The 26,263-nt window shown below is 48.8% G+C and overlaps 11 protein-coding genes across 11 annotated transcripts; 4 read left to right on the top strand and 7 right to left on the bottom strand.

Moving 5' to 3' along the window:
* ASPZODRAFT_2065001 (hypothetical protein) lies at positions 1 to 564 on the top strand. The gene is made up of 2 exons (XM_022727638.1): positions 1 to 284; positions 351 to 564. Exon 1 carries the CDS (start codon positions 20 to 22, stop codon positions 281 to 283), a length of 264 nt encoding a protein of 87 aa, XP_022580653.1. The 5' UTR covers positions 1 to 19; the 3' UTR covers position 284; positions 351 to 564.
* On the bottom strand, positions 415 to 1,067 carry ASPZODRAFT_133141 (hypothetical protein). The gene is made up of 4 exons (XM_022723200.1): positions 942 to 1,067; positions 788 to 882; positions 678 to 734; positions 415 to 631 (listed from the first exon to the last, which is right to left on the bottom strand). Exons 1-4 carry the CDS (start codon positions 1,020 to 1,022, stop codon positions 517 to 519), a joined length of 348 nt encoding a protein of 115 aa, XP_022580652.1. The 5' UTR covers positions 1,023 to 1,067; the 3' UTR covers positions 415 to 516.
* A 191-nt stretch (positions 1,068 to 1,258) lies between these two features.
* On the bottom strand, positions 1,259 to 1,744 carry ASPZODRAFT_142767 (hypothetical protein; the record flags this gene model as incomplete). The annotated part of the gene is made up of 4 exons (XM_022724881.1): positions 1,259 to 1,364; positions 1,427 to 1,483; positions 1,530 to 1,624; positions 1,685 to 1,744. 4 exons carry the CDS (start codon positions 1,742 to 1,744, stop codon positions 1,259 to 1,261), a joined length of 318 nt encoding a protein of 105 aa, XP_022580651.1.
* Positions 1,745 to 1,855: 111 nt separating this feature from the next.
* Positions 1,856 to 6,426, bottom strand: ASPZODRAFT_133139 (hypothetical protein). Its single transcript, XM_022723199.1, has 7 exons — positions 6,242 to 6,426; positions 5,929 to 6,165; positions 5,813 to 5,858; positions 5,256 to 5,738; positions 3,147 to 5,187; positions 2,528 to 3,087; positions 1,856 to 2,471 (listed from the first exon to the last, which is right to left on the bottom strand). Exons 1-7 carry the CDS (start codon positions 6,242 to 6,244, stop codon positions 2,041 to 2,043), a joined length of 3,801 nt encoding a protein of 1,266 aa, XP_022580650.1. The 5' UTR covers positions 6,245 to 6,426; the 3' UTR covers positions 1,856 to 2,040.
* A 171-nt stretch (positions 6,427 to 6,597) lies between these two features.
* ASPZODRAFT_2063704 (hypothetical protein) lies at positions 6,598 to 7,906 on the bottom strand. Its single transcript, XM_022727633.1, has 3 exons — positions 7,537 to 7,906; positions 7,229 to 7,475; positions 6,598 to 7,154 (listed from the first exon to the last, which is right to left on the bottom strand). The coding sequence occupies exons 1-3, from the start codon at positions 7,625 to 7,627 to the stop codon at positions 6,821 to 6,823; spliced, it is 672 nt and encodes a 223-aa protein (XP_022580649.1). The 5' UTR covers positions 7,628 to 7,906; the 3' UTR covers positions 6,598 to 6,820.
* Positions 7,907 to 7,923: 17 nt separating this feature from the next.
* On the bottom strand, positions 7,924 to 8,828 carry ASPZODRAFT_67042 (hypothetical protein; the record flags this gene model as incomplete). Its single annotated transcript, XM_022729422.1, has 2 exons — positions 7,924 to 8,700; positions 8,769 to 8,828. 2 exons carry the CDS (start codon positions 8,826 to 8,828, stop codon positions 7,924 to 7,926), a joined length of 837 nt encoding a protein of 278 aa, XP_022580648.1.
* Positions 8,829 to 9,506: 678 nt separating this feature from the next.
* ASPZODRAFT_2061945 (hypothetical protein) lies at positions 9,507 to 13,540 on the top strand. Its single transcript, XM_022727629.1, has 3 exons — positions 9,507 to 10,382; positions 10,439 to 12,542; positions 12,598 to 13,540. The coding sequence occupies exons 1-3, from the start codon at positions 9,610 to 9,612 to the stop codon at positions 13,171 to 13,173; spliced, it is 3,453 nt and encodes a 1,150-aa protein (XP_022580647.1). The 5' UTR covers positions 9,507 to 9,609; the 3' UTR covers positions 13,174 to 13,540.
* On the top strand, positions 13,541 to 14,874 carry ASPZODRAFT_2064931 (hypothetical protein). The gene is made up of 3 exons (XM_022727637.1): positions 13,541 to 14,109; positions 14,175 to 14,227; positions 14,279 to 14,874. Exons 1-3 carry the CDS (start codon positions 13,908 to 13,910, stop codon positions 14,699 to 14,701), a joined length of 678 nt encoding a protein of 225 aa, XP_022580646.1. The 5' UTR covers positions 13,541 to 13,907; the 3' UTR covers positions 14,702 to 14,874.
* ASPZODRAFT_133133 (hypothetical protein) lies at positions 14,855 to 16,475 on the top strand. Its single transcript, XM_022723198.1, has 2 exons — positions 14,855 to 15,029; positions 15,096 to 16,475. Exons 1-2 carry the CDS (start codon positions 14,901 to 14,903, stop codon positions 16,086 to 16,088), a joined length of 1,122 nt encoding a protein of 373 aa, XP_022580645.1. The 5' UTR covers positions 14,855 to 14,900; the 3' UTR covers positions 16,089 to 16,475.
* ASPZODRAFT_133130 (hypothetical protein) lies at positions 16,369 to 18,433 on the bottom strand. The gene is made up of 2 exons (XM_022723197.1): positions 18,171 to 18,433; positions 16,369 to 18,119 (listed from the first exon to the last, which is right to left on the bottom strand). The coding sequence occupies exons 1-2, from the start codon at positions 18,337 to 18,339 to the stop codon at positions 16,540 to 16,542; spliced, it is 1,749 nt and encodes a 582-aa protein (XP_022580644.1). The 5' UTR covers positions 18,340 to 18,433; the 3' UTR covers positions 16,369 to 16,539.
* A 4,952-nt stretch (positions 18,434 to 23,385) lies between these two features.
* On the bottom strand, positions 23,386 to 24,699 carry ASPZODRAFT_142760 (hypothetical protein; the record flags this gene model as incomplete). Its single annotated transcript, XM_022724880.1, has 3 exons — positions 23,386 to 24,455; positions 24,534 to 24,537; positions 24,679 to 24,699. The coding sequence occupies 3 exons, from the start codon at positions 24,697 to 24,699 to the stop codon at positions 23,386 to 23,388; spliced, it is 1,095 nt and encodes a 364-aa protein (XP_022580643.1).
* Between the last annotated feature and the right edge of the window lie 1,564 nt (positions 24,700 to 26,263).

The raw sequence follows: 26,263 nt of genomic DNA, 5'->3' as shown, positions 1-26,263 counted from the left end.
GAAGCTCTCCCCGTTCGTCATGAAGCTGAGGTCTGCTCCTCCTGGCTATTTCTTCCAACCTGAAAGACCACCGCCTCGTACAGATCCATTCGCTGCGCCCACCGGTCCTTACTTCTTCTACGGTACTCTGTCCGACCCGTGTCGCATCAACTACACCGACAAGAACGAGCCCGTCGATGACTTTGGGCATGTCTTTAGATTTGTCGGCAATGTCAGAGACTTGAGTGACGGCACCTTTGACCTGGGGACTTGGCTAAAGAGGATGAAAAGAGACGTCAAGTAACGTAACATCCACCCCCGAGCGAAGCCTCTGCATATTGCCTGTACCTACTGATTTTTCCAAACACTAGTTTTCTACCGAACGCATTGATTTCACCAATCTGGTGATTCTTACATGAATTGATCCTGTGCCTGATCCTGGCGTCAAGCAACATTGAGGCTGATATAATGAGCAATCCCCAAAATAACAATGATATTATGATATGTCTGATCTATATAACCATCGCCAGTAACCAACTAAGACCCCTGAGACACCTCCACGCACTTCAGACTGCGCGCAATATGGGTTGTGGGAATATTGGAGACTCCCCCCTCGTCGGCCGTGAAGGTATAACCACCGCAATTAAGACAACTAGAATGATTAGCTCGTGAAGATCATAAATAGACGGGCCAAGTACTCGTAGAGAACGCAGTTGACGCTATAAGTCGAATAGATGGACTTCACCCTTCCAGTCCTGAACAGTTAGTAAGTACTGCCAGAGTATATCAAGATCAAGGAGATGCATACAGATCCGGCGAGAGAGAGTTCAGATTCACACAGCTGCCATCCAGAGGCACCGAGACAAAATCCCCAGCGTAGTTGGATTGATCGTAGACGAGAGCCTGGCAATGTTAGAACGGAGAGTGTATTCGACAGTAACGCTGTGTTCGGTCTCTCATACCGATTGAGGCGCCTGGTGGGACATGCTGCCATCCTGCGCGAGGGCGAGGGAGGCAAGTACCGCAAGAAGAAAAGACTTCATGATGAGGAGGAGTATAATGAGTGTACTGATTATACTGGTGATATGATACTGACAATAAATGAGAAGAAGTGAGAACTGAGGGGTTGGGGTTGTTTGTTTACGGTATGTATCCCTTGCTTCGATATTAGACCAAAGTCACCTACCACATACGTAGGTGGCTACAGCTATCAGGAGAATGCAATACGGAGTATTAATAGAAGTAAATCTTGATTTGATTGACTATACTGGAACGAACGTTACTCGCAGCTCACACTCGCCACATACTGCGCCAGGGGATAATCCTCGGTCAAGTCGGAGGTAGAATTGTCAATAGAGACAGCGTTGCCAGAACATCCAGTAGCACTAAAGAGTCAGTCATTAATATGATCACAGTTGTCTGGAAGGGTAATTGGATGTCTGCTTACTCCCACACGTTGCATTTCACATCACCAGACAGATACGCAGAGCCAACGGTTCCGTTCCTAAACCAGTCAGTAAGTCTTGCATTGATTTATTCATGAGATATACCAGGTAGGAACCAGGTCGGTGGGATTGGTACAGTTCCCATCCACCTCGGCGGAGGCGAATTCGCCTGCGTAGTCCTTGCCAGTGAAGAAGAGGGCCTATCCATAGTTCACATTAGTAAACCGCATTTACAAGCCCTGGAGAGGTGAAAGGATTACCAGCTTGGGTCCCTGGGCAGCTGCCAGAGTGGCCAGAGCGAGAAAAGCGAGACGGAACATGATGAAGTGAAGAAAAAAGAAAGAAACATAGATAGTGAAGAAATATAAGTAATAATTTATACTACTATCCGTGTAACATTGTTCATATCTAAACTGAAGAATGTAGCCTGAGATGACATGAATGTACATAGGGTTGGTGACTTAACTCGTCAAGGTATGAATGGGTTCAGCTAGATAAGCTATAGAGGAACCAAAAGAAAGGAAGAGTTGAATATTTTGATGACCCCCGACTCAGCTGTACATGTAATCTGTCATCCAGTATGATAACCCGACACCTGTCTACTAGGTACTCACCATCACCACTCATCATCCTCCTCCTGCTTCCCCTGCATCGCATTCTGCCGCTCCTTCAGCGCCTTGGCCAACCCGGACGCCATGCTGAAGTTCGATGTGCTGTTCGGCGTCGCCCGCCCGCTGCCCCCGCTCGAATCGTGCGAGTTCATGCTCACTGCGCTGTCCCGGGGCGCTGGACTGCCCGCCGCGCCGGCCTTGCGTGAAGCCATGTTCGGCCGTTTCGCCGGCGGCGCCGGTGGTGCGGCTTTGGCTTTGGCCGCCGCCGCCGCGGTGGTCCCGTTGCTCGCGGGCGTATGTGTCGACACACTACGCGGTCCAGCCGGGGGGGGTGGGGGAGGCATCGGTTTCGCCACGGCCGCCACAATCTCCTCCAGGTACGCCTCGGGCGTCCAGCCTTGAGACGAGGTGGTGGTGTTCATACAGAGCCACCAACCTAATCTGTCAGTATATATTGTGCTTTTTAGAAAATGATGGGGGAAATGATCTTACCATTTCCTTCCTTGGACACGATCTGGACAATCTCGCCCGCTCGGATCGTCAGTTCGTTCGCACGGTCACTACTGAAATCATAGAGCACTTTGGCCGTAGGCTTCTTTGCTGCGGGCGGTGCTGCGGGCGGCCCAGGAGGCGGCGGAGGAGGAGGCGGGGGTCTCGTGGACGCGGTGGAGCTGTTGCGCGAGTGTGTCGATATCTCTGCCACAGCTGCCACGGGCTGCGGCACGGGGCGCCGGGCCATCACCTTTGGTTCTTCAGCCGCAGGAGCAGCCCGAGGAGCGGCCTGTGGCAGTGGGCGGGCAGCAGGGGTTGGCCGTGAGGCGGCTAGCTTCGATGGTCCGCCCCCAGGACCGCCCGGACGAAGGAGTTTGCCTGTGGTTACGGGTCGGGCGGCGACCTGTTTCGGCCGGGGAGTAGGCTTGGATACCGAGCTGGGAGGTTCACCGGGGCCAGTGTGGATGGTACCGCTCTTGTACATATCGTCTCGGGGTACGGCGGGATCTTTGATGACCTTGACCATGGAAAGCTTGCCGGGTTTTTTGTTGTATTCGATGCTACTTTTGTTAGCTTGATGACTCAAGGGGCTAGTTGAGATAATGTGGGGATGAAATACCTATCGGCAATCTTCAGGTTCAGCTGGCCGTGCAGGGCGTTGGTCAGATGCGTGAAGAGCTCGGTCTTGAAGACGCAGTTGATGAGGGGATCCGGTTCCTGCGCACTGCCCACCACGAGAGAGAACCAGTCGTCCTTCAGGGTGGAGGTGCTGACGGTTTTGATGGCACCCAAGGGGATGGTGCGTTCCGCCGAGATCACCAGCTGATTGTTGACGATGCCTTGGGCCACGATGTAGACGTGCCGACCCGTGAGCACCAGGATGCGTGGAGCAGGCTTGCTCGAGCGGCCAAACTTGGAGACCAGAACCTCGCCACGGCAGGAGAAGAGGACGGGATCTGATCCAGAGATGCCTGCCCCGTTCCGGACCATCTCGCCCGGCCCGCCCTTGTTGCCCACGCCGATGTAGTCGCCCAGGAAGCGCCGGGAGCCAAGCAGACTCATCCGACGGCGTTCCTTGCGGCCCTGCAACACCTTGTGGCCCTGGTCGCGCACCTTGATCAGCTCCAGCCCGCCCGTCATCCGCCGCCAGAAGCGTTGGATGCGGATGGCGCACTCGGTCCGGTACCGTAGGTAGTTGCGCCAGGCCCGCTGGATCCGAATCGCCATGTTGTGCCAGTAGCGGTCGCGCATCGCCTCCAGCGCGAAGAGCGTCTCCGGTGTCTTGACGAAGACCTTGGTGATACCCATCTGGTACTCTTCGGCGGGGATGCTGGTATCCTTTAGGATCTGCCGGGCGCCCGACTCGACATCGCCCGTCCAGGTATAGTCACCGGCGTAGGATGTCTTGGGCGAGAGAAGATAGAAGCGCTCGACAAACTTGTCAAAGGTCTGACGGTACGCAAAACCGGCTCGACGGATGCGGACGTTCTCCTGGAGACCGAGGTACTTGATCTGGTGCAGCACGTTGGCGTGGGTGTACTCGCGCGGGGCCTTGTTGTCGTTGGGTTTGATGGTTCGGATGTATGACGGCTGCGCCTTCATCAGGGTGGCTACTAGGTCGTTGGCAGACGACTTGATCTTGTCGCTAGCCGTTGGCGGGCGTCGCTTGTCGTCCTGATTGACCTGGTTGGGGAACAGTGTGTGGACGAATGAGTTGGCACTTGAACCGGCGAGGTTCAGCAGGTCCTTGAGCAGTTGGTCCTTGTTCTTGTCGGTCATTCCCTCGACCGCATAGCTGACATCGCCAGCGTAGTGCTTGACAATGAACTGGCCCTGGCGGTTCTCAAAGTTTGGGTTCTGTGAGAGGAAGTTGAGTCGGCCCACGAAGGTTTGGTCAGCCGCGCCAGAATCGGCATGAGCCGTCGCGCAGGCGTCGTTCAGAGCAGCAAAGACGCCGGGAGGTCGCTTGTCTTCAATCAAGGAGCACACCACCTTGTTGTCAAAATAGGTGATGGGCGTCCACTTGATCTGCTCGCGGGCGTACTCTTCCTGCTCGGCCTTGAGGGTCAGCTGGATGAAGATCTGCTGCAGCTTCTCGTTCACGTAGTTGATACACAGCTGCTCGAACGAATTTTTCTCAAAGATCTCGAAGCCGTAGATATCCAGAATACCGATCGAGTTTGTCACGGAGCCCTTGGCGGTCAGCGAGGCGTTGACACGCTGCACGATCCAGTCAAACAGGTTGAAGTAGATGGCCTTGGCCAGGGCGTCGCGCACTGCAACGGCCTGGACGGTGTTCAGCGGAACTTCGTACACAGATCCTCGACGACCTCCGCGCGCCGTCTCCATGATGCGGATGGTCATCGCCTTGTTAACTTGCGCCGAATCCACCTCGAGAAGATAGGCCACAAAGTCCACCACCGACTGATCCGCAATCGCCGCATTGCCCGAGTCGTCCTCGACAAATTGGACATTCCCCAGCCACAGGATCGCGGCAAGCATCCGAAAGACGTTGTCTTGCTCGCCCTCGGCCATCCCGATGATACGCATCGCATCCAGGGTGTCCTTGAACTCGGCCACGTCGTCGATGCCGGGCACGTCGAAACATTTCGACCGACTGGTATACATGTACGACTGCGGTGATTGTACGCCGAACATTTCTTGAATTCTCACTTAGCGACACCTCGCAATCTCAGGATTCTTCATATGAGTGAAGAAAAAAACATACCTTGGTACTTCTTGGGGGCACCTTTCGTGAACTGGTAGAAGATATGGAAGTTCCGCTCGTTGGTGATCTGGCCGACCACCCGCGACTTCTCCAGCAGGTAATTCGTAATGTTGGCGCCGACGGGTTCACCGTTGGCGTTGAACTCGAGCTCAAGATACTTGCCGAAGCGTGACGAGTTGTTGTTGCGCAGAGTCTTTGCATTTCCAAACGACTCAAGCAGCGGGTTGGTCGCCAGCACCATCTCCTTGGTCTGTTGGATCGAGGAGTCGGAACCCCCCGAGACACTGGCAATGTACTGCATGATGCGCTTGGCGGCTTCGGTCTTGCCCGCGCCCGACTCGCCGGAGATGATCACACATTGGTTCTCCTTATACGACTTCATGTTATAGTAGGACGACTCGGCCACGGCAAAGACGTGAGGGGGGACTTCGAGTCGGTTCTTGCCCCGGTACGAGTCGAGAACCTGTTCCGTATAGATGCCCACTGCATCGGGTGTTCAGCAAAAACCGAAAAAAAAAGAGAGGGAGTAGATAAGGACAACACGCGACACTACTTACAGTCTCGAAACGGATTCACCGACACCAAGACATGCCCGATATATGTCTGTATATAGAGAGAGAGAATGTGTCAGCCCCGCGGTTTCCCCCTCTTTGGTTTGGGTTGTTTCCCTTACGTAGATCTCATCGTGCTCGAAGCGGAGCTTCAAATTATCGTTGATCGCCTCGTTGGAGATCTTGCTCAACAGCGTTAGATCCGAGACGCCAATCTCCTTCTTCTTGCCGCTCTCGAAGGTGGCCTTCTTGACGTTGGGCTTACCCCCCGCCCCTCGCCCGTCGCCCACATCCGCGGTGGCCTTGGAGCGACCAAACCGACTCTTCTTCTCCCCGCCCGCAGGACGTCGTGAATGACCCTAGGAGAGAGAATGCAGGTTAGACAAATGTGGTGTCCATCACAGCATAGCAATTTCTCAGCACGAGTAGACTCACCATCTTCTATACACGGGGAATTGCGCCAGGCCTCTCTCCACAGGCGACACTACCAGTGGTACGGTGTTATCTTCCGACGACGGGGGTTTAGGCCTGCTCGACACTGTTCGGATTAGAGAATGCAGAGAGCGAGTGGCTGTAACAGCGAGCCCACGACACGCAGCGTGAAATGGCAATGAGGAGAGACAGGCCGTGACCGCTGGAAGGGCCGGGGGGGGGGAATTGAGGGATTACCTGATGGGCGATTAGCGGAGGATACCTGGCACGTGCTGCGCCACAATGTGGCTTTGTTTGGCTTTGGGAGGATTCTTTTGGGGGGGTCGAAAGTAGCTTTCTGGAATTCTAGATTTCTAGATTGCTTCTATTTCTTATTTTTTGTCTATTTGCATACAGAGGCCCCTTGCTGGGTGGTGGGTGGAAATCTCAGACTGTTGATGCCTTAGGCTGGCAGTTTGTGGCGGTGGCAGGTTAAGAATAGCACACAAGACGTCATCTGGCAGCGACCGTCAGGCAGAATGATTCGCCCGAGTGGTCTAGAGTTTAGATATTGCTTGGGCATTACGAGTCGCAGTGGAGTATCTAATGAGGAAAACTGCCACCCCAGAACTGCAAGATAGAGCCTCCGATGCTGCCAAAGTAGTCGTCCAGGATTGCGCGTCCCTCCCGGGAGCGAGTTGCTTGGCTCAGCGCCGGCAGAGACGGAAACAGGTCACTCAGGATGTGTGTATCTTGCTCGTTGAGAGGCGCGGAGCATGTGGCATGCGCCATGAGCGAAATGGAACGCGAAGGAGAGGGGCTGGAGATGGGAACGGTGGCTAGCCGGCCGGTATAGTAGTCGTGGACGGAGGAAAAAAAGCTCGATGCATCGGCAATCGGGATGACGGGGAGGGGATCTCCTTGAGACTCGGCCATTCTAGAAGCCCAGAGCGTGGTCTCGATTAGTGATTGTTAACACTTCACTTTTGATCATCTCAAGGCAAGACACACAAAACCTGTAATCCCATAAGCCCTTCCAGGTTGTATCGCTCACTAGCAAGAGCAAAGGGCTCGTCAGAGAGCAGAAGGGCAACAGCAGCGTGATGTATGTCTGTTGTATGAGACAGTCGCTGTAGTCGTGCATGGGTTTCCTGCTTGTTGGAGTCGTCGAGGCATGAGGAGGTGAGAAGGACAACTCGGAGAGGAACCATGGCCGACAAGTCATGGAAGTCGAAATCATGACCTCCAAGGTGGCACTCTATACAGTACCTGGATGTTAGAATCTTTATATAAAAGTGGAAGGACGAAGAGAAGAGAACCTTGGAGCTTTGGGGAAAAGCTACTCAGGACAGGTTCCAGCACCCTCCAGACCTGACGACTCCTGAGAGAGGTACAGAAAGATCCTTGCATAGTGGTAGATTCAACTAGCGTTTTATATACCCTGTGTCGAGGGAGGAGATTTGCATTCAGAGAGGCGAAGTCGCGGTGGTATATCGAAGTTGGGGACAGAGGTCAATATTGTATAACACGTGCCGCCCACCAATGTTCTATATGCATATAATCGACAGAAAATATTTGACAAAAATGGAAAAAAAAAGAATATGAAGTACTAGTTGAACGCCATATTAAGAGAGAGGGGGGTATCTTGAAGTGTCACGCTAGAATGATCTGCATCAAGAGGGCTTCTATGAGCAATTCAGTTCTCACTATGTGCTTTTTTCATGGGAGTCTTTGATGATAGGAGACACAACGGTCTGCGAGACCACCTGCGGTTCTAGGCTCGGTTCTGCCTGTTTAGCCGGCAGTTCTTCGGCCGGTTTCCCACTCTCGAACCACGAAGTGATATACGACGAGACCTGAGCAAACAGCCCTTCCTCGGGCACAGCCTCGTCTTCCCCCAGTTTCACCTCCACCCAGACCTCAGGGGGTAATATCCGATGGCCGTTCTTGGTCGGCGTCTCCCCCAGTTTAGCCTTGAGATGGAGGAGCTCCTTCTCCACGGCCGCAAACGCCTCCCGGGCATTCTTCTCCGACTGTTCCAGCTCTGCCAAACGGCCAGAAACATCCTCTCGCCTTTCTGTCTCCTTCCGCCGCGACCTCCACGACTCAAACACGATCAAGCCTCCCGCGACCATAAACAGAAACGTCTCGCTGATGAAGTTGGCGCCAGACTCGATCGCCTTGGACTCGGACAGTGGTCGAATATGCGGCGGTGGTGCCGGCTTTGCTGCCTCCTCCGCCGCTGCTTTGGCCCGCGCCGCAGCCACCTCTTCCACCTTGGTCTCTGCCTCGGTCTTCACCGTCGGTCGTGTGGGCTTCAGCTTCTTCAGCGCCGCTTCGGCGGCCGACTGCTTATCGGCAGCCGTGTTGTTGCGCAGATTGCCGAGTCGCAGGCGCATATCGATGCGGTGTACTGTCTGCGCGATGGACACGCACATCCGACGGAATCGCTCATGTTCGCGAGCCTGAGCTTTGATCTGGTTCTGGGCGAGGGTCAGCTTCAACTTTCCCCTCCTTGCACACCCGATCTTTCCATCCACCCTGAGCGTACCGCAATCGGTTTCGACAGCGTCCGAATCACCAGAGAGGAGAGCTTTAGAGTGAGAGACATCGTTATTACTATAAATACCCAGTTGCTGTCATGATAAGCGTCATGGGAGTCAGCATGGAGCTGACTGAGCTCACTCGTAGGCCGTAGCTGGCGGTACCTGATCCAGCCTGTCTGCGGCTTACGTAACAAATACCATTCCCAACCTGGACTACTTATGCACTGCACAAACCCATCTTATCCCACTGCTTACCTCATCCAAAATAATGCTCGTCTGCCCATTGTTTATTGATTGCCGCTTTGAGAAGTCCGTTTGGTTACTGTGGACGACTGGCTCGACTTCTCTCCTCACCTGCACTTTTTCTGGTTCCCTACCCCCACACCACGTCTTTCACCCAGGCTGACAAAGACAAAGATGAAGTAATTGCTTGGTTCTCGGTTCCAGAGTTTTTTGTTTGACTGAATTCTGCGTTTGGTGAGTTAATTCCCTGTCTTCTCTGGAGCTCCAGAAACGCTCCTCTCCCACCTGAGGCTGAGGGGGAGGGTTGGGAAGTGACATGCGACCCCCCCCCCTCGGTTCGTATATGGGCCTGCGTAACACAATACTGAGTGACTGCAGTTGCATTATTCCAGCGCATATTATACCCCCCCCGCTCATCTCGGTGGCCAGATAGTATTTTTTCACGAGGCCACCGCTGTCATATTACGATTGTTACGACCATCCCTGTGTTTCGTCGGCGAGTCCCTTGCGATTCTGCAATACACCTGCAATTTTAATGCCAAGTGAGGGAAGAAGGGGCGAAGAAAATTAAAGAATACGACGCTTGGAACCATAATAATCAACATGGAGGCTGCTCTGTCTCCTCGCTCGACGAATCTCATGATTAAGCCCAAGGTGGCCATTGAGCGCAAGGTCCTCGACAAGAATGCTGCCGCCGCAGCGGCAGCAGCAACGGCATCGGCACAGAAATCTGCTTCGGCGAAGAACCATGCGCCGCCACCCCCGTCAATAGTCACCGAGCCTGGCGAAGATGGGGAGAAATATGCTACGGGCGCGTTCCTCGGAAAGGGAGGGTTTGCTGTGTGTTATGAAGGGACGCTGGCGCGCAACGCTCGGGTGTTCGCGATGAAAGTTGTCAAGTCCGAAATGCCGCAGAAGAAGATGGAGGAGAAGTTTCGCACCGAGCTGCAGATCCATTCGAAGATGCGACACCCCCATATCGTCCAGTTCCACCGTGCCTTTGCCTTTGAGCAGAACACATATGTTGTCCTCGAGTTGTGCCCGAATGGATCGGTCATGGAGATGGTCCGGAGGCGGAAATGTCTTAGTCTCCCAGAGGTCCGGCGATTCATGGTGCAGCTATGTGGCGCGGTTAAATATCTCCACAAGCGAAATGTCGCGCATCGAGACCTGAAGATGGGAAACCTGTTCTTGGACCAACACATGGACATCAAAGTCGGTGATTTTGGACTCGCAGCGATAATCTTATCGGAGAGAGATGAAAAGAGGAGGAAGACGCTATGTGGTACCCCAAACTATATTGCCCCTGAGGTGCTCGATCGGAGTAAAGGCGGCCATACCCAGAAGGTGGATATCTGGTCACTCGGTGTTATATGGTGAGCCAAGGGAAGCTCCCCTTTTGAGAAGAACATCAGCTCACAGATATCTCTAGTTTTGCCATGCTTACTGGCTACCCACCTTTCCAATCCAAAACACAAGAGGAGATCTATAAGAAAGTCCGCAACCTCACATATGTCTGGCCCAAAGATACCGACTGCCCGAACCATATCCCCGAGGAAGCAAAATCGCTAGTCAGTTCGTGTCTCAACTTGGCAGAAGACGAACGGCCCGACCCCGATGATATTGTCGAGCACCCCTTCTTCAATATGTATACTAGTTGCATACCCCGGCAGTTGGAGCCCTCATGTCGCCTTTCCAAGCCATTATGGCTCAAGGCTGATGAGCCCCGTGGGGACCGCATGATTGCTGGGTACAGTCTGGAGTTCGATGAGAAATACCGTGCCATCGGAGACGCTGCACAGTCGACAGCATCGATCTATCGCCAATGTCGAGATGCCTTCTACGCCTCTTGTGGTGTTGGGCGAAGACCGGACGGGTCTGCTGTGAAGGCTACCGGCAAGAACTGCTCCAAGTCAGCGTATGCCGAGTGTCTCGCCGAAGATGAGAGGGGGCTTCAGCCTGTGATCCCTTTGTCACGGGAGTACGTCTACGCATATCCTCACGACAATGAAAACGACTGGAGTTTGCCCGAAACTAGCTCCATTGCTCGGAGCGACTCGGTCTCGGAAAGCAGCAGCAGCATCATGTCCGGAAAGCGCAGTATCTCATTACGAAACAATACTGCGTCCCTCAACCGCACACAGGTTGCTTTGGCTGCAGCGCAGCAGCGACGCAAAGAGTCTCAAAGTCACGCAGCCACCCTCCGCCAGCAGGCCATGCCTGGCCGAAGCTCGGTGCGAAAGCTTGCGGCCCTCTGCGATCCTCCCCAAGTTTCTGCGGTTAATCCTCTCACGGAGATCCAAGAAAAAGCGCTGGAAACTGCCGTTCCACCAACCCAGGCTCTCGGCGGCTTTGCGGAACGACCAATCCGTGTGCGACGCGGCGTTGCTGCATCTTATTCTGGATCGCTGCGCGATCTGGACAGGAATGCTGCGCCGCAGATGGCCAAGTCGTCCAGTGTTCCCAGCATGCTCAAGGTTGGGAAGACTCGCTCGCAATCCCGGATGCTTGAGGCTGCCAGCCAAGAGCAGCAGCCTTCATCCCAATTCTCCACGCAAGATCGGCTGCCGTCATCCACCACGATGAAGGACCCTGTGGGCGCGATTCGCGCCTCCTCTATGAGGACCGTCTCGAGGAAAAAGTCGAAAGATCTTCAAGAAAAGACCGAAGAACAGCCGAGAAGCGTGAAAAGAGAGGAGATAGCCGATGATCATCGTCGTCCGCAAGCTCCGGCTGCATCCCAGCAATCCGGGCTCACTCGGACCAACAGCAAGGTCAAGCCGTCTGAAAGCCGGGCCCGGTCCTCTATCTGCACCAGCCCGTTGTTCCATGACGATGACCGATGCGAGATGCTGCCAGGGACATCTCTTGACGATGTGAATAACGATCTACGCCTCATGCTGACCAACATGATCCCTGTAACTCCGTCACGTCGCCGAAGTGGTTCGCGACGGGCGCCCCATCGGTATGTGATTAAGTGGGTGGACTACACCAACCGATATGGCATCGGATACGTGCTTGACGATGGTAGCGTTGGATGTGTGTTCAAGGGCGAGAACGGCCGGCCAGCCAGCTGTATTGTAGTACGAGACGGAGAGAAGCATATCCGCCGCAAGGTCCGCAGTCAGGAAAGAGAAAAGGAAGGAGACTACTACTACTCTGAGGCCGATCAACTCGTCCCTCGTACCGGCAAGCCGATCGAATTCTACGAAAACTGCGATGAGGCGAATATCGAATGTCGCGGAATCCGCCGCGCCTTCATCTCCCCAGCCATGTTCGAGGTCAAGGTATCAGCCAACGGGGCCAGATTCCGTACCAACCCGAACCCGGAGGGAGCACGTTCAGACGCGGAGAAGATCAAGCGAGTCAAGCTTGCAGACCAATTTGGGAAGTACATGATCGGCTCGCTGGGACGACACGACGACGATGAAGGTCCGGAAAAGAGCAACCCGGCGGAGCCAAACGGGCAGTTTATCAAGTTCTACCAGAGGCTGGGAAACGTTGGCATCTGGGGGTTTGGCGACGGTGCTTTTCAGGTATGCTTATATCTTCTTCTATTCTTTTTCTTTTCAACGCTAACACGCACACAAGTTCAACTTCCCTGATCATACCAAGCTAGTGATCACGCCCGGGCGTACGCGTAGCTCGTCGCCATGGATAGACTTTTACCATCTGTCGCCATCTGCTGCCCGTTACCTGACGACGAAAGGGAAGATGCACCCGTCCGGCTTTGATACGCGTGCCATTGCCTCCGAGGAGGCCGTCACTTTCATCAGCATCGCGCAGACGACGCCGACCAACTCGACGGAGGAGCGGATCCGGGACATCCTCGACGCCAACTCCTTCCTGCAGAAGGTCCAGTTTCTTCGGGAGGTGCTCAAGGGCTGGGTCAAACACGGACGACTAGGCGGAAGGCCTCAGCCAGCCCCCCTAAACGACAACAACCACAGGCCAGTCTTCCCTGAGCTATACTGGGAGGGAACGCAGGAACGGCCGCACCCGGGAGGCAGTGGGGGGAAGTTCGTCTGGGTCACAGTCGGGGCGCCAGGCGGGGATGGCGAGTACATCTCTGTGTCGCTCAAGGAGGGCGACAACCGACGGAAGGAAACCGACGGGGATGGAGAGGTGGACGCTCTCAGGGAGAGATTGCGTGGATTAGGAGCTTAACCCTTTTCCCCTTCTTCCTGGTTATTTTTGACAGTTTTTGGAGAATCCCTTGGGTGGGGAAAAAAAAGATTGGATGCATTGGTCACTCACTCATTTTCTACTTCTTTTTCTTTTCTTGTTCATTTTTGTTTCCCAGTTTAGCCTGGAGTTTGGATCCAGCGTTTTTTTTTTGACATATCGAATGAATCTCCATGAATAATTACTCTCCAGCCACCGGGAACAATGAAGGCATCACGGCTGTGTCTTCGGTCTCAGGCGGTTGTTCAAGGGAGCCGCGGACCCTATAAAGACCACCCCTCGCAGGGGTTGAGCGCCCTGTGAAGGCGCAAGGAGTATCCGCTATCCAGCCACTTTGATAGAGGAGCTCATACTACTCCTATGATACTGTGATGTTCAGATGTCCTGTTGATGATCCTGTCGATAGGGAGACAGTCCCATCACTCCTATAACCCATCACTCCTATAACCCATCACTCCAATAACCCTATCAATCATATCAACCCTGTCAACCCTATTAACCCTATCAACCCTATGGACAACCCTATGGACAACGGGATAACCCTCGATGACCTCTATGAGCTGAATGAGAGGCTGGGAGGTGATATAAATGCGTCCATGGCATCGCATCAACCACTGATCCAAACCATCAGCTCCCACATCAGCTTCTGTCTCTTCTACGCTCCTACTCTCCTCTACTCCTACACTTAACAGTTATAATATACTTCTACATCTACCATGTTCTTGCTCGCTCTTGCACCCCTCGTGCTCGCCAGCACTAGCCACGCCTTTGCGGACAGCCTCAGCAAGCGGCAGGATATCGGCAGCGCCTTCATCCCCGACACCACGCCCGGCTGTCCGGCCGACTGGCCCATGTGCGGCACGAGCAACACCTGCTATGATCCTTTGCAAGGCGATACTTGCTGCCCGACCGGGACTTGTACGATCTTTCCTTCTTCTTCTTCTTCTTCTTCTTCAATATGTTTAGTCTTGCTAACTGTTTAGGGGCTTGTCCTGGTGGTTCATTCTGTTTGACGGACGGATACTGCTGTCCTGACGTATGTTATCCATGCTATACTTTTACTTTGATTTCTATACTAACTGGGTAGGGCCTTGATCCGCAAACCTGCGCGCAAGAGTTCGGAATCACGCTCAGCTCTGTCTCTACTGTGCCTATAAGCATTCCTACCAGCACCGATACTGATACCGAGACCACCGAGACCACCGAGATCCCTCTCACTGGTACCTCTACTACTACTACTACTGCTATCGCGGATGTGACTACTACCGAGTCCACCACTCCTGCTGCCACAACCCCTTGGACTACTACGCCTATGCCTACGCCTACGCCGACGCCGACGCCAACGCCAACGCCTACTCCGATGATGTCGATGTGGCCGTCTTCCACCTGGCCGGTCGTCAACAGTTCGTCTGTCGTTGTCTCGCCGGCAAGCCCTGTCTACACGGGGGCCGCGAGTCGGCCGCAAGTAGGGGGGGTTGTTTTCCTGGCTGGATTGGTGTTACTGCTGTAGTCTGTATATTTTCTTTTTATATTGAATCTTTTTATAATACTTATATAATAATTTAATTCGTTCTGCTATATACTAGTGACTAGTGAGGGGAAATCACCTGATTTCCCCTCTTTACTAAATTACAATATTCCTCAATACTCTATACTCTCTCCTCTCTCCTGCTATTGTTCATATTGTTGACCATCACTGTCTGCACAAAATGCAGAATCCTTCTGTTGTGCTCCACGGCCCCGGAAAAGCAAGCATAGAAGACCGCCCTCTTCCCCGGATCGAGCGCGACGACGACGTGATTGTTCGGATTGCATATACTGGTGTCTGCGGGAGCGATGTACCTCTCTCTTATCTTATATATCTAGATAATTTAGATATGTACCTGTATGCTAATGATAGATAGGTCCACTTCTGGGTCCACGGAGGCATCAATGCAGCCTCCTCCATCTCTTCACCATTGGTAATGGGCCACGAAGCGTCAGGAATAGTCCACGAGGTCGGGAAAGGCGTCACCTCCGTACGAAAGGGAGACGCCGTGGCCATCGAACCAGGGTATCCGTGTCGACGGTGCTTGTTCTGCAAAGATGGCCGCTACAATCTCTGTCGGAAGATGATGTTTGCGGCGGCGAAGCAGCCCATGTGTGATGGGACGTTGGCGCGGTATTTTAAGATCCCAGCCGACTTTGTCTACAAGTTAGACGATGATGGGGAGGAGCAGCATATTTCCTCTTCCTCTTCATCTAAACTAAGTCTTCAAGAAGGAGTGTTGATGGAACCGTTGGCGGTTGCCGTCCATTCCGTGCGGGAAGTGGACGTCCGACCAGGTCATCGCGTGCTGGTTCTCGGAGCAGGGTCGGTGGGAATCTTCTGTGCAGCGGTGGCTAGAGAGTTTGGGGCTTCACATGTCGTCCTCGTGGATGTGAATGAGAAGAAGCTGGTCTTTGCGAGGGACTTTCTCGGTGGAAGCGGTGCACGAATCGACACTTTTGTTCCGGGCGAGGATATCGAGCAAAACGTCGACCAGTTGGTTCGTTTGCTCGATGCTTCTGCTGGCTCTGCTGCTGGCTACGATGTCACCATCGAGGCAACGGGTGCTCAACCCTGTATCCAGATGGGAATCCTTGCCCTGCGCCCACGCGGGGGATTCATTCAAACGGGCCTCGGACGTAAAACCGTCGAGTTCCCCATCGCGGCCGTCTCGATCGGTGAGATCCATGTCCGGGGCTGTTTTCGCTATGGACCGGGTGATTTCCAACTTGCCCTGCAGCTGGCTAGGGCGGGCAAGGTTCCAGTCAAGAAATTGATTAGCAGGGTGTTTCCCTTTGAGCAGACAACAGAGGCCTGGGAGAATACGAGGAGGGGGGAGGGGATCAAGAACTTGATTCAAGTGGATTAACTATAACAGTCATGCATAAGGGTATATATAGAACACTTGCCAGAACTCTAGTGACTAGGACCTCAATGCCTAACACTCAAGAGTAGTTCTGCGTGCTCTTTTCATACTCTGTCAAGATTTTAGAGGACGTTGAAGTCTGACGTAGGTAGAAGAATACAAGATATATTATAGACAGTATAGAGTTTAGGATGTATTTTGATAGCTGCAGAATATGGCTGACAATAGATATTATCCATACCTAATTACATAGTTCCCTAGTATCTTGTAGGTACGAGAGATCTACTCAAGAAATAAGGACTTTATAGAATATAGAGAATGAAATATTTGAATATCGAATGGAAAATATCACGGTGGGAGGAAACTTCAATCCTGGGGTTTCAAAAAAAAGAAGAATTTGAAATGAGAAGAAAAGAGGGGGAAAAAAAAAAAACTTCCTATACATGCGGGTCGTTTAGAAGACGTCAATGCACCCCCAGTACTGCTCGACGTCGAACTCGCCGGGGCTCTTCCACAGATCGTTGGCGTAGGAGAGGAAGACGGACTTGTCACCTGCGGCGGTGACGATGCCCTCGATGGCGGTGATCTGCTCGGCGTAGCCGGGGACGGCGTCACCGTTGGAGTCACCCTGCGTGGGCCAACCGGTCTCCAGGTTGAAGACGCTCAGACCGGAGCAGATGTCGTCGAGGATGGCCATCTCGCTGGCGACGAAGGAGCCGGCCTGCTCGGCGGTGGTGTCGGCGTTGAAGAAGGGGTGCACGTTGGCACCGACGACGTCGACGACGCTGCACAGCGTCGTTCCATCCTCCTGCCAGATGTCCACGGGTTCCGAGGTGGTGACCTGGCCGGTGTAGCCGGCGCTGGTGAAGGAGGACTTGGCCGAGCTGATGAACGAGGCCAGCTCCGAGGCGGTCAGGTAGCCGTCCATGACGGCCTCATTACCGACCACGATCAGGTCGACCAGGCCCCACTGGGCCCACGAGATGATCTCGTCGACCTGCTCCTGGGCCGAGGTGGTGTCGCTGCTCTCAAAGTACACGCCCAGGATGAGGGTCAGTCCGTAGGTCTTGCAGGCCGAACCGATGTAGTCCAGGCCGCTGCAGTCGGGCGAGTAGATGCGCACGTGGCTGAAGCCCTTCTTGGCGATGGCAGCAATGTCCGAGGTGATCGAATCCTGCGTCTTGCAGTCACCGGCATCCGTGTAGGGGTCATAGGTCATACCGTAGGCGCTGGTACCGGTGTCATCGCTGGTGCCGGTGCTGGCGGTGCTGGACGCCACGGCAGCGGAAGAAGAGCTAGAGGAGACGCTGCTGCTGGTGCTGGTGGTGGCGGCGACGACGGTAGAGGCCACGGAGACGGCCACATCGGTGACGGCGGGGACCGAGGCGGCAGAGGTGGTGGTGGTGGCGACGGCGGGAGCGACGGTGCTGGAAGTGGAGGAAGCGGAGGAGGAAGAGGAGGAGGAAGTGGCGAAGGGGCAGTAGTAGATGTAGTCCGTCACGGGCACGGTGACGGTCTGCTCCGGCTGGGTGTAGGTGCCCGGGGCGATGGTGGCCGGGGTGGGGATGACGACCTGAGTCTCAGTCTCAACGTAGGTGGTGACCGGGGCAATGGTGTAGGTGCCAGCGACGGGGCAGGTGTAGGTGGTGTAGGCCAGGATCTCGGTGACGGTGGTGCCGGTTGAGGTGGTGGTGGCGTAGGGGCAGGTGATGACGGTTTCGGTCTCCACGACGGTGGTGACACCGCCGACGGTGTTGGTGCCACTGGTCACGGCAGCGGTGGTCAGAGCCGCGACGGTGGTCTCGGAGGTGACGGTCACGGTGGAGGCGGGAATGGTGTAGACACCGGTGCTGGAGAAGGTCACCACGGAGCCGGTGGGCAGCACGGCGGCGGGGGCACTCGAGCTGGAGATGCCAACGGCACCCACACCCGCGGGCGTGCTAGACGGGGTGACGACGACAGTCACAGTGGTGTAACTGGTGGAATGGATGGTCGTAGTCGTCTGGGAGGTGACGGTATTCGCAATAGGGACCACTGTTTTTCATTACTAAGAGGCTTCACATAACTGCTAAAAAGAACACTCACAAGTAGGCTCTCCCCAGTAGGTGATGACCTTGGTGGTACAATCACAGGTCTCGTCGTCAGTGAGATCCCGACGCTGGTGGAAGACATCATGTCCATGACGACGCATATGGCCGTCGGCGAGGGCAGAGCCCATGAGAGCGGAGGCAACCGCGAAGATGGTGCCCTTCATGACTTTCTTCTTTCTTTCTTTCTTTCTTTTTCAACTGTTTTGTTTCTCTTTTACCTCGTCCCTTCGGACTGACTGTAGGAATGAGTGCCCGCTGAAAGAGTGAAGCGGTGGTCAATAGGAGTGGAAGAAGGGGGTGGGACCGACGAGCCCTTTTAGATGGCAGGGATATAGACAGACAATCCCGGGGGAGGGAGCCTCAGCGAAAAAGAGGAGAGGGAAACCCCCAAGAGGGGCTGAACTGAAAGGCTGGACCGAAGCGGCTAGAGGTATGGTATAGATACGAGACTACTGCAGGCTGCAATCTTAATTCCAGGCGCTGGCCAATGGCGGGCTGCGTTGCGGCCAGGGACCAAGACCGTGTGCTTCCATTTTGGGGATAGGGCTCAGGGACTGGAGGAGTGGGCCAGGCACCTGGCGCTGGTGATTGGTGGCCGCTGGTGGGCTGCAATAGGGGTCAACTGGAACCTTCAGGGTACCACTAGTACCTAGTAGTGCCTACCTAACCAGAGGTACCCAGCTTGTACCTGGCACTTAGTACCTAGGTATAGAACTAGTTGCTTAGTACGTACCTAATAGAACCAAGTAGCACAGGTTTTATGTAAATAAAAGATAGTTATGAGGTATTAATGATAGTAACTAATACATAAATACTATGTAGTATGTAGTATACTAAGGTGTAATTATAATCACCTAGGTTCTTAGTACACAAAGTACTACAGAGTATCATATAAAGGGATTAGCAGACATCTCAAGAACTCGCATTAGCGAGTACAGCGTAAGTATTAGGTACTCCGTACTCTGAGGGGACGGTGAATTACTTAATATAGTATAGTGTTCCTATTAGGGGAAAGCGCGTCTTACATGTCTTAATCTTAATGTCTACTCTATAAACTTAAGCTGCCTACCTTAAAATAACGATGCATCTTTATGTTCTACTTTTCACTTTCCTCTCCTTTTCTTCTGCCTTCCTTTATTTTATCTTAGCCGCTATATCCACTATACTGCCCCCTCATCTTCCCCTCTTTAGGTAATTTATAAGCTGTTTAACTAGAGTATTTTTAACTTAACATGATATCATCACATTAGGTTTTACTCCCTACTATTTTTTATTATGTGCTTTTGCCTAATATTACTTTAAGGACTTACTTAGATTCTAACTGCGGCATTCTTTACCTTTTTAACCCTTTAAGCTATCCTTTAAGCTTCTTATTATATTCCTAAAACTGTCACTACTACGCCTGCGGACTTTTACCACCTTAGGTAACCCTAACAGCCCTAGCCAATATTTAGATGCAATATATCATGTCCACTGTCAATACTAATAGCAAAAATATCATATTATTAGATATAATCTAGATTGAGTTAGTTAATTAAACGCCTTGTCGCTTCTGCTGTATATATTTATTTTATCCCCTAGTATTAAATAATCGGCAATCACTCCTTTTAAGTATAAGAAAATTTGGATTAGTAATAAACCAGTCAGCTGCGACATCCCTAGCGAGCATCTAGATATAATATATCATATCCACTACTAAAACCAATAACAAAAATGCCGCAGTGTTAGATATGATCTAGATCAGGTTAATTAATTAGACACCTTATTACTTCTACTATATATATTTATCCTCTAGTATTAAATAATCAGTAATCACTCCCCTTAAGCATAATAAAATTTAGATTAGTAATACACTAGTCAACTACAGCAACATACCTGCGCCGTCACACTAGAAATAACCACCTCTAATTAGAGAGGTCTCGGCCGTGCAGATAAAAAAGAAAAGGCGCAGTTAAGGGCGTGGCCTAAAAGCAGCAAGCAAGGCACTAAGACATGGCTAACTACTAATAAAGACTTAAATATATCTATAATTGATGCTGTAGAAGGCCTTTTATTTTAGGCCTTATAAATAGTATTCCTCATCTCCCTGAGTAATCTTACTGAAAAGGGCCCTAAGTAAATTATCCCAGCTCCCCCATAAGCAGAATGTAAGCTTTCTCTATTTATATTAAAGTAGAGAATAGCCTAGAGTAGAATAAGAAGGGTACATTGCTGAATCATTTAATGTCAGGCAACGGATGGCCTGGAGAAAGCGGAAGAGATATATGTAGATAGATAATAATAATAGTGATAGTGATAGTAATCTAGGATGCGCACAGGCGAGAGAGAAAAGGCAAGTAGGATAGCGCTAAGCCTAAGTAGGCAGACACCTCTAATATTTAATAAAGGTCTAACTATAAGAAAAAATATTTAAGAGACCTTAAAAAGCTATAATATTTATACTAGTTATAATATTTATTGCTGGCTTGGTCATACTTATCCTTCACTAGTGAAATTCAGATCTCTTTTAGTGTTGTTATAGAGCACCTATACTCTTAAAGCTTCTGGAACTCTAATTATAATACTAATATATTAGATATAAATATAGTGATCAGTAACTGTAGGACACTAACCTGCTGTTATTATTAAATTGTCTAATTTAGCATCTACTACATCCTATCTAAAGACCAAATCCGCCATATTCATCATCTTTTTCTAGTCTATATTAGATTCGGCAGGAGGAGGAGCAGGAGGAGGAGCAGGCGCAGGGGGATAGAATTTATAGTAGTGTGCCTTTAGCATGATATTTAGAAAGATCCCAAAATAAAACTAATATTAAGACCAGTGCCCTTCTGCAAACATTAAAAGGTATCTTATATAGTGCCTATACTAGATCTATACTTGTGCAGGAATGGGGATTCTCCTCAGGGCTTTAATTGTGTACTAATTAGTGATAAGGGTTTTAATCACTAAAGGGATATTAGTTTACTAGTTAGAGGCTATACTATTGTCCTTATTATTGTCCTCATTATTATCCTCATTATTATCCTCATTATTATCCTTATTATTATTGTCATTATTATTAGTCATGTTAAAGGACTATAATATATCTAGCTGTTGTACTTCCTCATATATATAGTCTATGGCCTTTTATATTTTAGCAAGATTTAATATAATACATGTACATATAGAGCTCACTTTTTGTTCTGTCCTTAAAGGTTTTTTCTTATTCTTAAATAAGGAGTCCGGGCTAGATAAAAAATACCAAAAAAGATAATAATATAATAGAGTACTATTATAAGACTCACTGTGAGTAGGAAGGACATGATAAAAAGAGTAAGTTTTAAGGTTTAAGAATAGGGGACATTAATAGACTAAATACTAATTTATTACTATAAAGATTAATATTAATCTTGCTCTTAAGCTATAGGTCTTAAGTTAAAAATACTTTCTTTAAACTCTACATACTTCTTCCATAATATTATTAAGAACCACATTTGCATTTTCAAATTTGTTTGATTTTAATGGATTTTTTTTTTGTAGGGTTCTAAGGGGCAGCAGCAAGCAGAAAATAAGAGGAGAAAAAAAGTCTTAGAAGAAAAGTATAAAGAATTATTCTACTTTAATTTACTTTAAGATTTTTGCATATAAATAAGATCAGCTTAAGAGTAGGTCTCAGGACTTAAACCTCACTATAAGATGTTAAATAGAATAAGGTAAGATTATTTAATTATCATGTGACTTTAGGCTCCGTGCGGCGTGCCTAAACCTCCCCCACTATTACCCCTCCTTTAAAATCTTTCCTCTACTATGCTTATGATGGAATTCTGAAGTCTAACTATACTTTATAGATAGTTTTCACACTAAAAGTGTTTTAAATATTCTTGAATGTTTAAAAACACTGATTAAGAATGGCCAGTATGAGAGGGTAACAGACGGCGATAGATAGGAGTACGCCAGTAAAGAGCTTTCGCAGGAACTAGAAAGATTAAGAAGAGAATTAGAAAGTTCTGGCATAATAGTCAGTATTACAGCTATTTAGCTATACTTCACTATTATTAATTAGTCCCTAGGTCGATTTGTGTTGAGTCACTTATATTAAAATAGGTGCCAATCTATGGAACCCTACAAAGGATAGCTTGATTCTGATCCCATTGAAAGGATGTCCGGACCTTTATTACAGAAATCCACCACCCCAGCATCTTAAAAAACTATGAACTAGAGAACCTCAATGCATTAAAGAGGATTACATAGTAAGAGGGAAGATAGATATACTTTCTATAAAACTAATAAAAGGTACTAAAAACATATGTTAATAGCCTATTTACCTTTTTATTAATAGAAACTAATTAAAAAATCTATCCTGGTCAATGAGTAAATCTAAGTTGTACTTATATAGCGTAGAACTTTCGGGCTATGCAGTAGTCTTAGGTTTAAGATATAAATAATTTTTAAAGTCTGTAGAAGGGACCTTAAGAAGCATGTGATTAAAGGGCGGTTGCCCTGAGGGCTGGTATTAGTAGCCATAAAAAAGTAATATATCATCTGGGGGTAGAGTAATCTTAGAGGTTCTCTTAAGATTAAAGTATAAGAAATATTGCCCTAGAGGCTATAATTGTGGGTGTTTACTCTGACCATGCTCATTATTATCATCTAACTTCCTTTTTTAATTCTTATGCTCCTTAAAAATCTCTTTAACTCGCACTAATAACATTAGAACTACGTACATAAAGGAGGTGAGACATACTATTATTAAGATCTAACAGCTCTTAAAACCACTTATCCTTCTCTCTAATAATACTAGGGAATTTAGATGCCTTTATTTTATAAGCTAGCTTTTAATAATAATCATAAAGTAAGCATATAAAACCTCGCCACATGAAGCATAGCAAAATGATAAAAGCACATTTTAAGAAAATTTCATGGGAGAATTTGCCTTACTTAAGGTATATTATAATAAACATAATATATTTAACACTATGATCAAGAGCATTTATAGCCTTTTTTCGGTTAGTAAAACACGACTTTAAATATACATAGTCTTAATATGTTATTTCTGGATTGGTTAAGCTATTTTAATTGGAGGCCAGGCATTCAACTTTTAACTTTAAATTATTCAGCGTGTAATTAACTATAATGTTTATGGCGCTTATAACAGCTCATAATTTTGTCTTAAAACTTAATATAGACTATTTAGCTATAATAAGGTCTGCAACATGTGGGTCTTCCCTTTACAAATTATTTAAGTTTATAACAACCTTTAGGTCATTTATAATGGTCTTAATTATTACTCTCTTACTAGATTTTAGCTTCTCTATAATATTGTTGATCGCGGGTGAGGCTTCAATCACAGGTTCAATCATAGTAGAGGAATTGATCATAGGAGAGGCTTCAATCGCGGGAGAGACTTCAATCATAGGTTCAATTATAGGAGAGGCATGGATTGTAGGAGAGGCTTCAATTGCAGGTTTAATCGCAGGAGAGGCATAGATCGCAGGAGAGGCATTAATTACAGGCTCAATCATAGGAGAGGCATAGATCGCAGGAGAGGCTTTAATTGCAGGCTCAATCACAGGAGAGGCATGGATCACAGGAGAGGCTTTAATTGCAGGCTCAATCGCAGGAGAGGCATAGATCGCAGGAGAGGCTTCAATCGCAGGTTCAATCGCAGGAGAGGCATGGATTGTAGGAGAGGCTTCAATTGCAGGTTCAATCGCAGGAGAGGCATGGATCGCAGGAGAGGCTTCAATCGCAGGTTCAATCGCAGGAGAGGCATGGATCGCAGGAGAGGCATGGATCGCAGGAGAGGCTTCAATTGCAGGTTCAATCATAGGAGAGGCATGGATCGCAGGAGAGGCTTCAATCGCAGGCTCAATCGCAGGAGAGGCATGGATCGCAGGAGAGGCTTCAATCGTAGGTTTAATCGCAGGAGAGGCATAGATTGTAGGAGAGGCTTCAATTGTAGGTTTAATCGCAGGAGAGGCTTCAATCGCAGGTTCAATCATAGGAGAGGCATGGATCATAGGAGAGGCTTTAATTGCAGGTTCAATCACAGGAGAGGCATAGATCACAGGAGAGGCTTTAATCGCAGGCTCAATCGCAGAAGAGGCATGGATCATAGGAGAGGCTTTAATCGCAGGTTCAATCACAGGAGAGGCATGGGTTGTAGGAGAGGCTTCAATTACAGGTTCAATCGCAGGAGAGGCTTTAATCGCAGGTTCAATTATAGGAGAGGCATGGATTATAGGAGAGGCTTCAATCACAGGTTTAATTGCAGGAGAGGCATGGATTGTAGGAGAGGCTTTAATTACATATATACTAGAATATAGAGGACTAAGGACTTTTTGTAAAGCATCATAAACAGATTAAAGAGGCTCACAAATCTAAAGTAGCTTATATTATAAATATAATATTTAAGTTAAAATTTTTGCAGCGTTAAGAATCTCCTCAATAGTGCTCATTATAACCAGTTAACAAGATCAGTAAGATTAAAGAAGAAGATACTATTCTATAAAGTAACCTACCTTAGTACTTAAGGCACTCATGTAAGGTGTCGAGCGTCAGGATACTAGACTACTTAATACATTATTATTAAGGAACCTGCAGTGTAGTCACTCTAGCCCCCTAGTTATATTATGTCATCTATCGCCCTGCTAACCTAGTGGAAACTAAAGATAATTTCATACGCGTCTATCGCGGCATTCTAGTAACCTATTGGGTACCTCAAGTAACTACCTACCTACCTCAGTACAGAGTAGATACCTTAGGTAGGTACCTAGGTATACCTAGCAGTGTGGGGTTTAACCTCCAGACCTCTCATATCCAATACATCACAGGCCTAGAGTTAGAACCTTCTTATTAGATTATAGAGCGCTAGAACAGATCCACTCATCCTGACAGTTAAGATGAGTGGATCTCAAATGTCCAATAATAGGGTGTTAATACAACACTACTTTCCTATTGGATTATAGAGCGCTAGAACAGATCCACTTATCCTGACTGTCAGGATGAGTGGATCTCAAATGTCCAATAACAGGGTGTTAATACAACACTACTTTTCTATTGGATTATAGAGCGCTAGAACAGATCTATAAGTAGTGGCCACAGTTAGATAACTTCACCTCTAAAGGTAACATCCATTATAGCTATGATAAAGTACTCTGTATATGATATTATTTATAAATAATCTATTATGATTTCCTCACTTTGCTAGACTACCTACTTAATCATCTATTAACTATATAGAGCCCTTCTTCTTAGAATATATTATTTCTTAATCCCTCATGATTATGGTCATAATGTGTTTCCTCCTAAAAGCACTAAGAAAGGACAACAGAGATAGTTTTTTTGGTGATTAATTAAAGATTAAAATGCAACATTTATAGATCTCTAAAACCCCTAACTGGACCCATAAGATAAAGGATATCTATCAGAAGAATGACACCTTAAGTATTACACTTATTAAGGGTTTTCTTCTTTTTCACCTTTAGTTACCTCCTCAACAGCCTCTCTTTAAAACTCCTACTCCTACAAATTATGCATTGCTAAATATAATTATTACTTCTTAGTTATATAATATTAAATTTATTAACTGCGTACATTCTGCACTTAGGTATGACTCTAAATATATAGTATCTCTACGCGAACATCAGAATATCCTTACTAAAGAGATCTATCACCAAAGAGGCAAATTCAGCCACTAATAGGCTTAAGAAATAGTAAGCCCCCCCTCCTTTAACTATTATTAGAAATACTTATAGGTTACCTAAGGCATTAATGTACCCTTTAGTTAAGCCATTTATTATACATGCCTACTAATGCTCATTAGAGTCTTAATATATCTCCTTTTACTTAGATCTTTCTTTAATTATATAACCTCTTTAGTTATTATTAAATTCAGGGAAGCCATTAGTAGAGCTTCTTTAGATCCTTAAAGTTCTTTCAGTGCGGTTTCACTGTTAGAACCTAAAGAACTATATTAGTTATTCACCCTTCCTAACTACAACACTATTCCTAGATAATCTTCGCAGACTTGTAGCGTCAGATCATGTAGCCCTCCTTACCTAATATAATCTAAAGAATTTCAACAAAGGGCGGGGGTGGAGGGAT

The sequence above is a fragment of the Penicilliopsis zonata genome (assembly GCF_001890105.1).
Source record: "Penicilliopsis zonata CBS 506.65 unplaced genomic scaffold ASPZOscaffold_8, whole genome shotgun sequence".
In the NCBI taxonomy this organism is placed as follows: domain Eukaryota; kingdom Fungi; phylum Ascomycota; class Eurotiomycetes; order Eurotiales; family Aspergillaceae; genus Penicilliopsis; species Penicilliopsis zonata.
This window is presented reverse-complemented; position numbering and strand designations above follow the sequence as displayed.